This window comes from Aspergillus japonicus (assembly GCF_003184785.1).
Source record: "Aspergillus japonicus CBS 114.51 unplaced genomic scaffold BO86scaffold_93, whole genome shotgun sequence".
NCBI lineage: Eukaryota > Fungi > Ascomycota > Eurotiomycetes > Eurotiales > Aspergillaceae > Aspergillus > Aspergillus japonicus.
Window position 1 is genome coordinate 80235 of NW_020291730.1, and position 14138 is coordinate 94372.

A 14138-nucleotide genomic window follows, 5' to 3' on the forward strand; every position below is an offset into this window, starting at 1 on the left:
ATTTAGCAGTAGGAAAACAAGCCAGAGAGCGCAAGAGGAACTGGAGAAGCGAAGCAAGCATGAAAAACCGGTTTGTGGATTGGGGACGATAGGACGGAAGTAAGAAGCGTGGACAATACTCTGAACGGGTTAGTTCGTACAACAAGTCTGGATAAAGACTACTACTACTACTACTACTCATAAGTTTATCAGCATCTCCGGTGTGAATGTTCTCAGTGGCCTCACTCAGCCTCAATATGATGGGTTTTTGTTGAACTGCTATACATGTGGGTATTCAGTCAATGATTAACAATAAATGGACACTCAGTCCCCTTAACCTCCCTCCCCGAGCAATTCGAACAATCACCATTCATTGAATGTTGTGGTGATTGATATATGGCAGATCATGGCTTGTTTACTCCATGCCTGCAGGTAACTATCATAGCAGGCGTAGCATATGAGCATAGTTAGTGTCAGTAACTCAGCAACAAAGGCAGTGCTCCGGAGTTCACTAAGTATTCTTAGCATGCGGCCAATTTCAGCCCATCAGTACGTATTATTGTCTAGCTGGTCTCATCACGCCTTGTCATCCTTTCCCATCCCATCCCCGGAGGCAGACATTCTTTCTTACTCAGTCGCACACACCTGGTAATTACACCCACCCTTCTCTCGCCATCTGATTGTCGCTTGCAGCTCTTTTGTTTCCGTCTTCCTCCTTTCCTCTCCTTACTCTCTCCGTCGACAGTTCAATCTTTTCTTTCTTTCCTGCCTCCGTTTCCGGATCGAGCCCTGGCGGGGGATCCACGACGACCGTTAGAGGTTTCTGGGTGAACAAGCAAACCAGGTAAGAGAAGAAAAAAAAGTAACCCAAAAAAAGTTTAAAAAATATTATTATTATTATTACAGTGGAGGGGAAAAAAAAGATACGTACGGCTCCATCAGCTCTCCCATTCGGGTTGCCCATCCGCCCAAAGCTGACTGAACTGAACTGCTGAATTGCCGGTTCATCTCTGCTTGTGGTGCTGGTCGCTGATGCTGGTGCTTTGCTGCTGGTACTGGTGCTGGTGCTGGTGCTCCTACTACTACTACTACTACTGCGAACACAGCCAAACCATCCAATCCACACCTTATCCCCATCCCCAATAATTCCTATTCCCATCCCGAATCTCTTCTATTCTCCTTCAACATCTCTGATTGCTGCTATCTTCTTCCCCTTTCACTAACTATCCTTCCTTCTTTCTCCTCACCCACCCCTCCCTCTCTCTCTCCTCCCTCACCCTCTCTTTCTTTCTTGCTCTCTCTCTCTCTCTCGTTCCTCCAAACTTGTTTTTTTAGTCTCCCTCACGCTCCCTCCCTCCCTCTCCCTCGCTACGACGACCACCACCTCCTTTCGTTTGTCCTGGTTGGATTTCCTTTACTTTTTCTGTTTTTAATTGTCGCGAATTCTCTTTCTGTGATTCCCCTTACTTTCACTATCTTACACTTGGCGCCTATCGCGTGTGTCCAGCATTCGAATCGAATCGATAATCCTAGTTTCGGCGATCGCACTGCGTTCCTTCGTTCGGTGGCAGCCTACGTCAATCGCGCATCCCAGCCGTGATCTCTGGCGACTCTGGTCCGGCTCGCAGTTAGGCGATAACTCACGGTTCCCTTCTTTCCACCATATCGGCTGGTGGGAACGCTTCTTTCCAATTTTGATCGATCACCATGGCTCCTCCACCGCGCCTGCGCGTTCTGTCAGGTTAGTCTCAGTCTTCGCCGGTATCAGATTCGGCCAGGACGGGCGGACAGGCTCCCTCCGTCTTGTGCTCCGGATCCAGCCTCACGCTGCCACCACCCCCCTTCAATGATCAACTACTTCGATCGCCAATTCAATATGGGTCGTCGTCTAACACGGGTCTGTTTAGTTGGCAGCAACGCTATCTCAGCTTTTCTTTCCTGGAGGCTCCAGGCATCCACCTCCTGCGACGTAACGCTAGTCTGGAAATCGGGGTTTGAGGCGGTTTCGCAATACGGAGTGTCTTTCAAGTTTGTTTCTCTGGCTACTACACAACGCAGAAGGCCTTCTAACAATTGACCAACAGGTCGAAAGCATTTGGGAATGAAAGATTCAAACCTCGTCACGGTATGTCATTTTTTTTTGGTCGGATTACCGCAAGCGATGGTGCTGGTCAGCTGACATCGGTCATTCTACAGTGGTACGTTCACCGGAAGAGGCGGCATCACGAGAGAATGCATATGACTATGTTATTCTTTGCGTGAAGGCCTTGCCCGATGTCTACGACCTGGCAGCGGTCATTGAATCCGTGGTTACCCCTCAACATACCTGCATTCTGCTCAACACGACCAACACCCTTGGCGTCGAATCCCATCTCGAACAACGATTCCCAACGAATGTTGTCCTCTCACTCGTTTCTGGCGTGGAGATCTCACAGATTGGACCCAGCGAGTTTGAGCATTTGAACTCGTCGAATATCTGGGTCGGTGCTACCAACAACAATTCGACCCTTCCGTCGGCTATGCAAACCGACATGGCGGCCGCCTTGGCAATGACCTTGAGCTCCGGTCAAGTGGACTGCAAAGTGTCGAACAACATCAGACAAGAGCAATTCGAGCGTATCATAGGGTGAATATCCCGAACCACCCTTTCCTCGAGTCTATATCACTAATCAGTCACCGTCCAGGCCCATTGCATTTTACCCAACAAGCGTCATGTTTGACAACGGCAACGTAACAGAACTCCTACAGAAGGTCGGAGTACGGCAATTGGTTACCGATGTGATTGACGAGCTCATTGGTTTGGCCAAAGCACACGGCTGCTCTTTCCCGAGCGACTTTTCTCAGAAGACAATGGATGCGATGGCCGCGTCTCAGTCTCCCAACACTATGTATCAGGATTTCCAGGCTCGTCGTCCTATGGAGATCGAGACGTACCTCGGATCCCCAATCAAGCTGGCAACAGAACTCAATATCCGCCTTCCCCGCATCGAAACCATCTATGCTATCTTGCACCACGTTAATACCACTAATCTAAGCAAACCCCGCGAATCGCCTACTCCGTCTGTCCAAGCTCCGCCTCCCCAACCCACCCGGATGTCTTCAGCTCCTCCACCAAGGAATGGTCCTCCCATGCGCCCGCCTCCTGGCAGGTCAAGCTCTGCAATGATGATGCCGCCTCCTAGACGCGGACCGCCCATGCCCGGAATGTCACGGCCCCCCAGCACACAGCCTCCGCCCGCTTCTGCCAGAATGCCTCCTCGTGAGCCGTCTCTGGAGGGACTGGAGGAATTTAGCCACTTGGTTGTCTACGATGACGCTGGTGAAGCTGGGCCTCCTCCCAGGAACCCTAACGGTTATCCCGACGGCCATCCTGGTCCTGCCCACTCGCAGTCGACTGCTGACCTGTCCTTGAGAGAACGCGAGTTGGCTTTGCGGCAGCGCGAGTTGCAGCTTCGGGAACATGAAATGAGCATGAGGCGGGGACCGCCCCGCAGGAATGCCCCCTCTAGGGCCACTTTCGATGAGGAAGACGAGGATGATTATTTCGATCCCATGGATACCAGCCTGGTCCCAAACATCGACCCAGACAATGTGGATATGCTGAGCATCACGTCACGAAGAGCCAAGAAATTCCCGAGTGCCAGCCAAATACGCAAGAACCCTGAGCTTCTGTCCAACGGCGGCGGCGGCGGCGGCAGTCGGTCGGGTACATTCAGCCGCTACTTTGGGGGAGGAAGAAAACGGGCCAGTGACCGCATCATGCAGGAAATCCCGGGACTCCATGATTCCCTCTTGGATAACCCCATGATGGCTTACTCGTCAAACCGGTACGGCGCTGTTGATAGAAACCAGATGGCTGCAGGTTCACGTACCAACTCCATGACCACGAGTCGCATGGGCGACTATCCCCCGCACCCCTACCCACACAGTAGGAGAAACAGCCATTCGCCGGCGACTCCTTACGGTGGCCCGCCTGGTCCTCGCATGGGCCGTCCGGCCACTGCTCAGGATCAGCACTTCGGCCCTCCTCATGGGCCCCCGAACGGCGGTCATCCGTCTCCTCCGGGACACATGCGGGCACCTGTTCCCAGGTATCCCCCAGGACATGGTAATGCGGTAGGCCCGCAACAAGTTGAGCAACAAATTGGGGTGAGCAATTCGTATCCCACCAAGGGCACCCCAAAGGAAAGAAGTCTGACTGGAAGTGCGAGCGCCAGCGCGGGGAGTGGTGATAGTGGCGCCAGTGCGAACCTCGATTCCGAGAATTCAGCCCACAGCAGCCAGATCAGCCTCGGCGCGCAGCAAGCTGCGGCGCCTGTCCGTTGAAAGCCAAGAAACCGTTTCCCCTCCAGCCCTCCCCTCGCCGGCAGCTGAGCACGTTGAGCCCCTTTGACTGTGCGCATGCTTGCCGGGTCCACTATACTTCCTCTTTCTCCGCCTGTATTGGATTGTCATGAAGGGGAATCCACCCAGGTTGCTTTCTGCCTCTTATAAAGGATATACTTTTAATGAGAAGCTCGGCACCAGAAAATAAGAGGATTGAACCGCATCCTGTGTCATCCTCCGGTTTTGTTCAATTGTTCACATATATGCAACGGACTTAAGGATCTTCCTGAATTTCTCATTTGGTTGAGCGGGCGCTGTTGCGCACGTGTTGCTCGTGGGGGTGACTCTATCCCTTTTACCCACATCTCTTACCTCAATCACCTCTGCAGCAACTCCTGATTCCCATGCTGACGGGCCTCCGCTCGAGCGATAAATACGTTCTTCTTTTTTTTTTTACTTTTCGCAGCTATACCACGGACGTTCATTCTCCAGTACTGATCATACATTCTGCTTCTGCATGACAAACTGTTGTACACTATGCGAGTCGACCCATGATTTTGTCGAGTTCATACATGTGGTTCCGTCGTCTTCTTGATTTGTTATCTCTGCCTGATTCTTTTCCTTATCTCATCCAAGTCAGTCTGACATGCATGCCCTCCTTTGCATTTCCTAAACCATTGTCTTTTTAATGTTCCTATGCAGCCCTGCCGTTTTCTTTCATCGTGGTCTGGTTTCTGGCGCATAAAAAGAGCAGGGGGTCCATCATTTATTCGGGTGATTGCTGTGTTTGATTTGGCTGGGTTCATGTTCATGCAGAGTAATAGTGAAAGCCACCAGGCCGTCAGATGGCACGGCAACTGTTCATTCGATTAGAGAGAACCATGTCCTCAACAATAAACGAACTTCGATCGGAAAGTGATGTTGTAACGGTAGTCGGTGTAAGGTGGGTGTCCAGGCTTTCGGAAGACATGATCTCCGCGGCGACGCTCGCACGTGATCCGACTCGTAGATGTCAACAAACGGAGAGCCCTCCCCGACCGCAGTCACCACCATCACAACCACAACCACAACCACAACCACAACCACACCACAGACCCGATCTCCTCGCCAGACACCCCTTTGCCGTTAAACGAGTTTCAGTTTATCTCCAGTCATACAGACACCATGCCTCCTTCTCACCAATACAGCCACAGCCACTCCCACCACATGCCCCGCCATTCCATCCTCCCTTCCGCGGCGCCTTCCATGGGCTACGGCGGCGGCGGTCTAAGTGGCACCGGCAGCAGCACCACCAGCATGTCCATGGCCAAAACCCGGCACTACGCCAACCTGCACGCGCAGCTGGCGCAGCTGAACAGCCACCTCCGCGACACGGAGAACCTGGTGCGCATGACGGCCGTCCAGGCGGAGGATATGCGTTTTTTGGGGGGATATGTCGGGGCCCTGTTTATGGGGTCGGCCAAGGTGTTGGGAGAGGAGGGCATTATCAAGACTGAAGGTGGTGATGGTGGTTCTGCTTCTGGTTCCGGTTCTAGTTCTGCTGCTGCTGCGGGAGCTGGAGCTGGGACGGGGGCTGGGAATGGGTTGGAGAGTGAGAGTGAATGAGGATCTTAGTTAAGCCTCTGGTCTCTTGAGAGAGGGAGGGAAGGGTTTGAATGGATATCGGGTACTCTGTACAACCGCAGGGGAGAGTGTATGCTATGGTTTACTCTTTGGGGACATATCAGTGTGAGTTTTTTCTTTTCTGGGAACTATGGGTCCGTCTATTGGATGTGTTGTGTTGTGTTGTGTTGCTAACTGCTATTTATGGTGAAGGCTGATTCTATTGCTCTCTTTCATGGGATGCTCGATCCATCCCCGTTACCACCATTACCACCATTACCACCTACCCAATCGCAACTGCCAGTCCAGCGTTATTCGGCTTTATACATACACCGGCATATACGATACTTCCTACCGTGTCTGGTTCGAAACAGGCACCGCGAGCGAGGATGGGATCAGGAGTCGACCACGAACCCTCCACCGAGGATGATCGCGGGCTCGTCGATGCTGTGGTGCTCGTAACTGTTGTCGTTGGGTGGGAGAGTTAGCACTTGGGTTGCCAGACAAACATACACAGAAAGAGGGAAAGAAAGCAGGGGCAGCCGGGCAGCCAGACAAGACTCACCTCAACGTGCCCACACCCCCGGCCTCCAGAATCAACGCCGTCTCCGTCAACGGCTTGCCCGTCCACCGCATCGCGAACGCCCGCAGGATATGTCCGTGCGCCACGATCAGGACATCCCCCTTGGCGGACTCGGACTCGAAACACGGGCCGTGGTATTTGGCGCGGATCTCGGCGATGAGGGCGTCGAGCCGCTGGATCACGTCTTCGGGGGATCTGGGTTCGTTGCCTCGATGTTAGCAGACACACGCACAATAACCCCGTCAGAAATCAGTTAGACCGGAACATGGCCAACCAAACAAAACCATTCCATTCCAATCCACAGTATGAGATTTTCCCAATTTCAATGATCGTGTGCTTGAAAGAGAAGAGAAAGGGGGGAGGGGGAAAGAGAAGGAAGAACATACTCTCCCCCGGGACACCCATCGCGCCAAATATCCCAGCTCCCTTCCCCGTTCCGCGCCCGCAACTCCCGGATCTGCCGGCTCGTCAACCCCTCGTAATCGCCGTAATCCCACTCGCGCACCGCCTCGGTCACCTCCACCCGGGCCTCCGTGCGGATCGGCTCCTCCGCCTCGGGCTTGCGCGCCGCCGTCCAGGGCAGGCGCTCCTTGCAGCCGATCTCGAGGAGCTCGAGCGTCCGCTGCGCGCGCGCCCGCGGCGAGACATACCTATTTCCCGCCCGGTCGGTTAGTTAGTTTCGCGTGGATCTTGTTTGCGCATCTTGTTGCTGCGCAGAGCACAGTATTCTGGGAGGGGTTGAGCCCGGATGCCCCGGAGACAAGAACACAGCACAGCACAGCACAGCACACTCGAGTGTGAATTGCACACACATTGTAGAGTGTAGGGTATGCACGGGCAAGGGTACGGGCACGGGAAAGGGACAACATACACGTGAACGACCTTCCGCGGCGCGATCAATCGATCATTCCCCACCAGGGCCTTGCCGGTGGCTTTGATGCGCTTCTCCCCGTTCTCGGTGAGGGGCAGGTCGGTGGTGCCCGTGTGGCGGCCGTTGAGGGACCATTCGGTCTCGCCGTGGCGGATGATGAAGCACCGGGGGCTCATGGTATGAATCGAGGGAGGTTTTTCTGCGGGAGAGAGACAGAAGAAGATGGGGATGGAGGAAATGGGCAAGTCAAAGTTCAGGATAAGGGAAAGAAGGCACGGAATATAATCAATTGCTTGTTAATCTCGTTCTCGTGTTTCTTGGATTCAAGTGGGGGGAGGGGGGGAGCAGGAGGGGCCGGTTTCTCGTGTTGCGTCATTATTTCCATGAATCACAGAGGCGGGCTTATCGATAGCTCCTCCGTACTGTACTCTACCTCACTTAGGGTGGTGGTTGTTGTTGATTACTTTGGGGAGCAGATGTTAGCTTACATCGCTAGATGAGATTCTTCTTGCTTATCAGAAACATTGTTGCATCGATGTTACGTTATTGAACAAGACACGCGCCAATCAACTGATCCACGCGTGGAACTTCCCACTCAAACATACATTGATAATACAGCTGTCATGCTAAAAGGCACTGGTATCCGGTAGTTGCTTGCTTATGACTCAGTATGCTTTTCTGCCTAGATTGTCTCTGGTGTTTCCCGGCATATTCCAACCAGTGCCTCGCCGAAGAGCGAGGAAAATGTAACCGAACCATCACGCCAAAAGGAAACAATAAAAACTAACGACGAGATATGAAGGAAATAGCTTGATCGTTTTCAACAGCCCGTGGCTTTAACTAACACTCATCTAAGCCATGTAGGTGCTAGAGTCAACACCACCCTCGGGATATTCGCTAAGCCATTGTTAGTGTTTGTTGCAAGGATTGATGTAATGAGTACTTACGGAAGAGCAACTTCGAAGCGCTTCTCAATGTCCTTGAGAACCTTCTCGTCGTCCTCGGTGCTGACAAAGGAGATGGACAGACCCTTCGTACCAAAACGACCGGCACGACCGACACGGTGGAGATAGGAGTCGGCATCACCGGGCAAATCGTAGTTGATAGCGAGGTTGATACGCTCGATATCGATACCACGACCGAACACGTCAGTCGCGACACAGATACGCTTGTTGAACTCCTTGAACTCTTTATAGCGTTTGATACTAAAGGATATTAGTGGCCTTCCTCCGGATCTTTCGGCTGAGGCGGACTTACCGCTCCTCCTGGCTCACTCCGGAGTGAACTGCGATACTGGGGAAGTTGCACTCGCGCAACAGCTTGTCGAGCTCTTGAGCACGGAGCGTGCTCTTGACGAAGATGATAACCTGGTTGAACTCCAAGCTGTCCAGAAGGTCGTTCAACTTACGGTTCTTCTCCGCCTCGCTGAGCTTGATGTAGTATTGCTGAAGACCGTGAAGGGTGAGCTTGGTGTCGTCGTCGACGTAGACTTCGAGAGGGTTGCGCATGAACTTCTTGCAGACCGGCCGGATCTCCTGAGAGAGGGTGGCACTGAACATCATGACCTGCTTATCGGCGGGGGTAGCACGGAAGATCTCCTGGACATCACGGCGCATGTCTAAAACATATTATTAGCACGTATACGGATCACAGGACGAAACAGAACTCACCAATCTGGTCAAGCATCTTGTCACACTCGTCAAGAACGAAAGCTTTGACATTGCGCAGAGACAGCTTCTTGTCGCGGACCAAAGCGTTCAGACGACCGGGAGTACCAACGACAATGTTGGGGTAAGACTCCTTGTTCGCCAAGACCTCCAGATCCTTCTGGATGGGAGTACCACCGTAGAAGACGGCGGTGCGGACATCGGGAAGGTACTTGCTGAAACGAGCATATTCGTTCTTGATCTGGTAGGCCAACTCACGAGTGTGGCACATAACGAGGATCGAGCACTCTCCCGGAACAGGCTCTAGCTGGTGCAATGTGGTGAGGACGAAGACTGCAGTCTTACCGAGACCAGACTTGGCCTGGCACAGAACATCGACGTTCAAGATGGCGGTGGGAATGCAAACTTGCTGGACTGTGGTAGGCGAGACCGTATGTTAGACTTGTACTCGATGTATGAGACTTGAAAATGAAAGTAAAGCAATCCGTGTCGCAAGTCCGTCCATCCCCCAGGTATCGAAATAAAGGATGACACGTCAATTTGACAATTCCAGCGCAAAACACAACAAGGAAGAGTCGCAGGGGAGCAATGGATCGATAAATCCAATCACCAGCGATACAGACTCCAAGTCCAAGAGCTCTCCGCAGGCGGCAAGAGGACGAGTATCATGTGAAAAGTGAAGAAGCGGTGCGGCTCCTTTCAACACATCCACTCGAATAACAATATCAAGTGGTCACAGGCGAGATAAGGTCCCGAGAATCTTGCTGAACACGGTCTTGCCGTAATTTGCCAAAGCAAAGGAGAGCAACAAGCAGAAGCCTGGATTGCTCTCTACTCTTGCAAGCAGGGTTGGCTCGTCTTTTTGATGACCCGAACCACGCATCATCCTCATGCCGCCCACAGGCTCGAACGAAATATATATGCCCGGAAGCGACTATGAAACTCTTTTTCCTTCCCGCGGAGATGGACGGACGGACGTTGAAACTTGGAGCAATGGAGGGAGGTTTTGGTTTTTTTTGGGAAAGAATACGTATGATGGACTAACCCTCCGATGGATGTTCGAAACCGCAGTCGGTGATGGCACGCAGAAGTTCTTCCTTCAGCAGAAAGTCACGGAAACCGGTCGAGTGGATACCGACATAGCTGCCCTTCTTGTCGGAGCGGCCGCCAGAAACAGTCAAGTCGCCCTTCTTGTCCTCTCCATTGGCGGCGGGAGCAGCGGTGGTCGCGGCCGCGTCGGTGGTGGGAAGCTCCTCGTCGGAGTAGTCGATGAGATCTTCCTCGTGAGACATGTTGATGGTTTGTGGTGAGATAAAAGGTGATCTAGATGGGAAAACTCTGTCTGTTGAAGCGCGTCGCTTTTACCAAGGCAGAGGAGCCTAGGTCCGAAGTGGTCGAGAGCGGGTTTAGAACCGGTTGAAGTAGGTAAGTCTATGTTCTGAGTAGTACGTGAGATGTCCTCGCTGATGCTGTGAGATAGATTGAGGGTGATGGCAAATTGTTGGCGCGAAGGAAGGCGATGAAGATGGTGAGAGAGAAGGACATTCGCCGCGCGAAGGGATGGAGCGGCTGAGCCCAGACAGCTCGATCACGTGCCAAAGTCAATTAGTCATGGTTGGTCCGGGCCCCCGGCGACCGCTTTCGGTTAGCTTCTGACATAGAGGTAATGAAGGAAAGCTTCCTCTTCCATTATGATTCTCTCCACATCCTCCAGTACGACTGTTACAACACAACCATTGAAAAGGACTGGCCCCTGGCCAATTATCGCAATGGTCAAAGGAAAATCCAAAGGCAAGAAAGATTCTGCAGGAGGTGTCAACAGCCACATACGCGCGCGCATTGACTATCTATACAAAGCGGCTACTTTCCTGCAAGCCCAGTCCAGCGCTGATCATGTTGGCGACTCCACGAATGAAACAGAAGACCAGAAGCCAAGTGTCTCAACACGTATAGTGCCACTCGTTTCTCCCTCTGCTGGTTCTGTGGGCGAAACCGCGGCCCTAGATGGGCAGAACGCGGCAACGGGCCAGCTACCTCAGCTTTCTCGGAATTACCTGTCACAAATGCGCGGCGTATCTCTGAAAACGCAACTTCGCCTACCGGTTGACATGAAGAGATCTTTCTGCAAGCGATGTGATACGCTTCTACTTCCTGGAGTAACTTGTACGCGCGAAATGAGGAATCCCAGCCGCGGCCGCAGAAAGCCATGGGCTGAACTCTTGGTCATTCGTTGCTCTACTTGCGGGACAGAGAAGCGTTTCCCCCAAACAGAGAAGCGCAGCAAGAAGCTGACTGATCGCCGGCAAGAACAAGGCCAAGAGAAGCAAGACAATCAGAACAGTGCAGGCTCTTGAACACACTACCCACGCTGCAAAGATTTTCATAGGAGCCTTTGTCTCGTATTGCCTCCAATCAGCATATGGTTGTTGAAACATCTTGCGGGATAGCCCTTCTGAAGCGACGGCAGAACGTTATCTGTCTCTTAGCCAGGCTCAATTCTTGGGATCTTGTTGGCGAAAGAGCCGTGAGGCTCTGCACGTGTGCCGTCATGCCCACTATATTGGCACCATTGGCATACACTGAGTTATCCATATTGAGCTTAGTTTCTTTGCTTGGCTCTAACAGAAGTGCCCCGGCTAAGACCATATGAAGGGATTTGCAAATAACACCATCACCTGCAATCGTCCCTCACAGCACCGGTCATATCAGGTTATCACTGTTGATTATCTGCCAGGTCCATTGAGACCGAGGTATCAAACTTACATGTGCCTGTCTATCACGGGATGACTGAGATGCACGGGACCAGTGGAAAGGTTCATTGATGTAAAGTGCCACCCAATGGGTTCCAGAGCTAAAAGTGAAGACGATATGAAAATCAAAAGACGTCATGTCAAACAAATATAAATGCATACCGGGGAATCGCATCATGATTGCACAGATAGCCGGGTCATCAGATTCGTGGATTGGAAAGCGTGAATCATAAATCAGGAGACAAGCTCCAGTGGTAGCCAAATAAAAAAAATAGAGTCCAAATACTAATAACGCCATGCTTGTTCCTGTCAAGCCTCGATCGAATTTCGAGTTCGAAATCGCCGCGTGGCGAACATCCAAATCTCTAGTCAATAGTCTTCTCCGAGTACGTAACCAAAAGAGAAACAAATTCCTCCCATAGACTCATGGTTCAACCATGATTGGAATCAAAGTAAGCATATAGAACGCTGTGCTAATCGTGCAGAGTTGTAAAGTCATGTCATTGAGTCCGTGAGGACAATATCGCTTTATGATTTGCAGTTTTTTTGTGGCGGTGCTCGAAGGTGGGCAGTAAAGAGTTCAGATGCCACTGTTTCCGGGCTTTCATTTGAGCTTCTTCATGTTCGAGAGGCTTCTTGGCAAGATTGCCCAGGATGTTTGCGGCAACTGAAGGATTTATCCCGTGAATATTGAAGCGCAAAGGATTAGAGGAGGGAGCATGGTGGAAAAATGACTGTCCCGCGGCCGCATGGAAAGGAAATAGAGTTGACGAAGGGAATGATGACAAATGGGCGCCATAGGCGAAACGCGGTGATGAATAGACCAGGTTGTGGAAGAAGACGGTACTAATTGAAGCGAATAGGGTAGGTTGGCGTGTCTCAATGCCTCCGACGGGCAGCTTGGTCCAGGCGTTGGTCAAGACCTTCTATGCGGCCACGGTATGCTTTCACAATTTCTCGTATGTGACCGATCTTGGCAAGCTCGGTATCCAGCTCATCTATGGAGGCTAGAATGGAACGTGTGCGGGCGATTTCAGCATCGGCATTGCGTACAACATTTCCAGCACGATCGTAGCTGTTTTGAATCGATAGCTGCATTTGTTCCTCGAGCTATTGCGAATTAGCATCCAGATTTTTAGAGAGCCGATAGGATATGTGCGCGCATGTGTAGTACGTAACGTCTTCCACCAGCTGCAAGCTTGTATTCAGGCGGCAGGAAAGCAAGTGCAGACTGGTCACCCAAGGGGAAGGGTGGATGCTCAAACATGCATGATTGCACAATGTAGGGATTATCAAACATACATAGTCAATGCGACTCCGAATTTGTTGCTGTAGGGCATCCAACTGCTGCGAAAGCGCTCGTAAACTTAGAGGGTCCAGAAGCAAACGGCCCTGACTGCTGGCGGCACTGGCGGCGCGCGAACTGGAATTGCTGGTGCGTCCGGTTCCCCTGCCTCTGGAAATACCATTGGCGCCATGGCTGCCTTGAAGTGCAATTTGTTGTTGCTGTCTTAGGATCTGGATCTCGGAGGAGGTAAGGCCAAGCGAAGTGTCGGGAATCGATGCTGATACGGACATTTGGTCCCGGCAGAGACATGCTCCTACCGCGACAATGTTTTAGGAAGCGCCAGTTGATCTCGTAGTGTGAATGTAGAACGGACCGCAGTTCATGATGAGAACCGGAGTAGGTAAGGGAAAAGACCGCGAAGGAGCGTAGTGGCTGAAGCTTAGGGGACGGTGCGGTGCGGCTGCGAAACGAGGTAGTGGGTAGGCGAGGGAAATCACCTGCTGGGTAGAGGGAATTTGGCCGAGAGCAGGTCAATGGTGGTGAAGTATGCCTCTGCCCCAGGGCTGCCTAATTGCTCCTTGAGCGTCCTACGGTGTCATTGGAGGCCACCGGAGGAAGCTGGGTAGGGGAAGAGATCAACCTATTAATTTGTAGGCGGCAAAGAAGAAGGAACGAAGAATAGCGGCCCTCGTGAGTCGGTCGGGGGGTTACACTGGGAAAAGACCGACGGCGAACTGGGTCTGATCTCCACGAAGACAAGGCTAATGCAAGGTCCTTCAAGGACACCGGGATTAGCTCCAAGTGACAGAGACAGGTAGGACCACAGAAAAGAAGACGATGATGAAGAGGGTCGGTGATGGTGGTGGTGGTTGCCGGAGTCCAGGCAGAGTAAGGAGGGGGAGAGGGGAGAGCGCGACAGAACGGATGGCAGCAACCGACCTGAACGCTAAATGTTACAATCAATGCATATAAGAAAGGAGACAAGGCCAGGCTTGAATGCTTTGGCAAGCTCGATCAAATGGCAATCCTTGCCTTCATTCAGGCTCCGTTCTTCAGGAGAGGACCGTGTGAT

At 52.2% G+C, this 14138-nt stretch overlaps 6 protein-coding genes across 6 annotated transcripts; 3 read left to right on the forward strand and 3 right to left on the reverse strand.

The window, feature by feature from the left end:
- The first annotated feature begins 1727 nt into the window (after positions 1-1727).
- BO86DRAFT_248276 (ketopantoate reductase family protein) lies at positions 1728-4605 on the forward strand. The gene is made up of 4 exons (XM_025667150.1): positions 1728-2007; positions 2064-2104; positions 2176-2605; positions 2664-4605. Exons 1-4 carry the CDS (start codon positions 1826-1828, stop codon positions 4303-4305), a joined length of 2295 nt encoding a protein of 764 aa, XP_025522567.1. The 5' UTR covers positions 1728-1825; the 3' UTR covers positions 4306-4605.
- Positions 4606-5469: 864 nt separating this feature from the next.
- Positions 5470-5790, forward strand: BO86DRAFT_286483 (DASH complex subunit HSK3 family protein; the record flags this gene model as incomplete). The annotated part of the gene is made up of 1 exon (XM_025667359.1): positions 5470-5790. A coding segment is annotated over one exon (321 nt), but the record flags the coding sequence as incomplete, so codon positions are not given.
- A 494-nt stretch (positions 5791-6284) lies between these two features.
- BO86DRAFT_451527 (histidine phosphatase family protein) lies at positions 6285-7816 on the reverse strand. The gene is made up of 4 exons (XM_025676863.1): positions 7362-7816; positions 6877-7140; positions 6473-6685; positions 6285-6369 (listed from the first exon to the last, which is right to left on the reverse strand). Exons 1-4 carry the CDS (start codon positions 7535-7537, stop codon positions 6303-6305), a joined length of 720 nt encoding a protein of 239 aa, XP_025522569.1. The 5' UTR covers positions 7538-7816; the 3' UTR covers positions 6285-6302.
- Positions 7817-8036: 220 nt separating this feature from the next.
- Positions 8037-10547, reverse strand: BO86DRAFT_248302 (ATP-dependent RNA helicase SUB2). The gene is made up of 5 exons (XM_025667151.1): positions 10074-10547; positions 9032-9442; positions 8619-8979; positions 8309-8566; positions 8037-8258 (listed from the first exon to the last, which is right to left on the reverse strand). Exons 1-5 carry the CDS (start codon positions 10318-10320, stop codon positions 8213-8215), a joined length of 1323 nt encoding a protein of 440 aa, XP_025522570.1. The 5' UTR covers positions 10321-10547; the 3' UTR covers positions 8037-8212.
- Positions 10548-10797: 250 nt separating this feature from the next.
- BO86DRAFT_325136 (ribonuclease P Rpr2/Rpp21/SNM1 subunit) lies at positions 10798-11382 on the forward strand (the record flags this gene model as incomplete). Its single annotated transcript, XM_025668512.1, has 1 exon — positions 10798-11382. One exon carries the CDS (start codon positions 10798-10800, stop codon positions 11380-11382), a length of 585 nt encoding a protein of 194 aa, XP_025522571.1.
- Positions 11383-12165: 783 nt separating this feature from the next.
- BO86DRAFT_248377 (uncharacterized protein) lies at positions 12166-13494 on the reverse strand. The gene is made up of 2 exons (XM_025667152.1): positions 13081-13494; positions 12166-12888 (listed from the first exon to the last, which is right to left on the reverse strand). The coding sequence occupies exons 1-2, from the start codon at positions 13354-13356 to the stop codon at positions 12658-12660; spliced, it is 507 nt and encodes a 168-aa protein (XP_025522572.1). The 5' UTR covers positions 13357-13494; the 3' UTR covers positions 12166-12657.
- Positions 13495-14138: the final 644 nt, after the last annotated feature.

Coding starts and splice junctions, on each gene's coding strand:
- BO86DRAFT_248276 (XM_025667150.1), top strand. CDS start 1,826: ATGATCAACTACTTCGATCGCCAATTCAATATGGGTCGTCGTCTAACA. Junction 2,008..2,063: donor CAATACGGAGTGTCTTTCAA/GTTTGTTTCTCT, acceptor ATTGACCAACAG/GTCGAAAGCATTTGGGAATG. Junction 2,105..2,175: donor AAGATTCAAACCTCGTCACG/GTATGTCATTTT, acceptor GTCATTCTACAG/TGGTACGTTCACCGGAAGAG.
- BO86DRAFT_451527 (XM_025676863.1), bottom strand. CDS start 7,537: ATGAGCCCCCGGTGCTTCATCATCCGCCACGGCGAGACCGAATGGTCC. Junction 6,686..6,876: donor GATGGGTGTCCCGGGGGAGA/GTATGTTCTTCC, acceptor CAACGAACCCAG/ATCCCCCGAAGACGTGATCC. Junction 6,370..6,472: donor GGGGGTGTGGGCACGTTGAG/GTGAGTCTTGTC, acceptor CAACGACAACAG/TTACGAGCACCACAGCATCG.
- BO86DRAFT_248302 (XM_025667151.1), bottom strand. CDS start 10,320: ATGTCTCACGAGGAAGATCTCATCGACTACTCCGACGAGGAGCTTCCC. Junction 8,980..9,031: donor CAAGATGCTTGACCAGATTG/GTGAGTTCTGTT, acceptor AATATGTTTTAG/ACATGCGCCGTGATGTCCAG. Junction 8,259..8,308: donor CGCTTCGAAGTTGCTCTTCC/GTAAGTACTCAT, acceptor ACAATGGCTTAG/CGAATATCCCGAGGGTGGTG.
- BO86DRAFT_248377 (XM_025667152.1), bottom strand. CDS start 13,356: ATGTCCGTATCAGCATCGATTCCCGACACTTCGCTTGGCCTTACCTCC. Junction 12,889..13,080: donor TTCGGAGTCGCATTGACTAT/GTATGTTTGATA, acceptor AATTCGCAATAG/CTCGAGGAACAAATGCAGCT.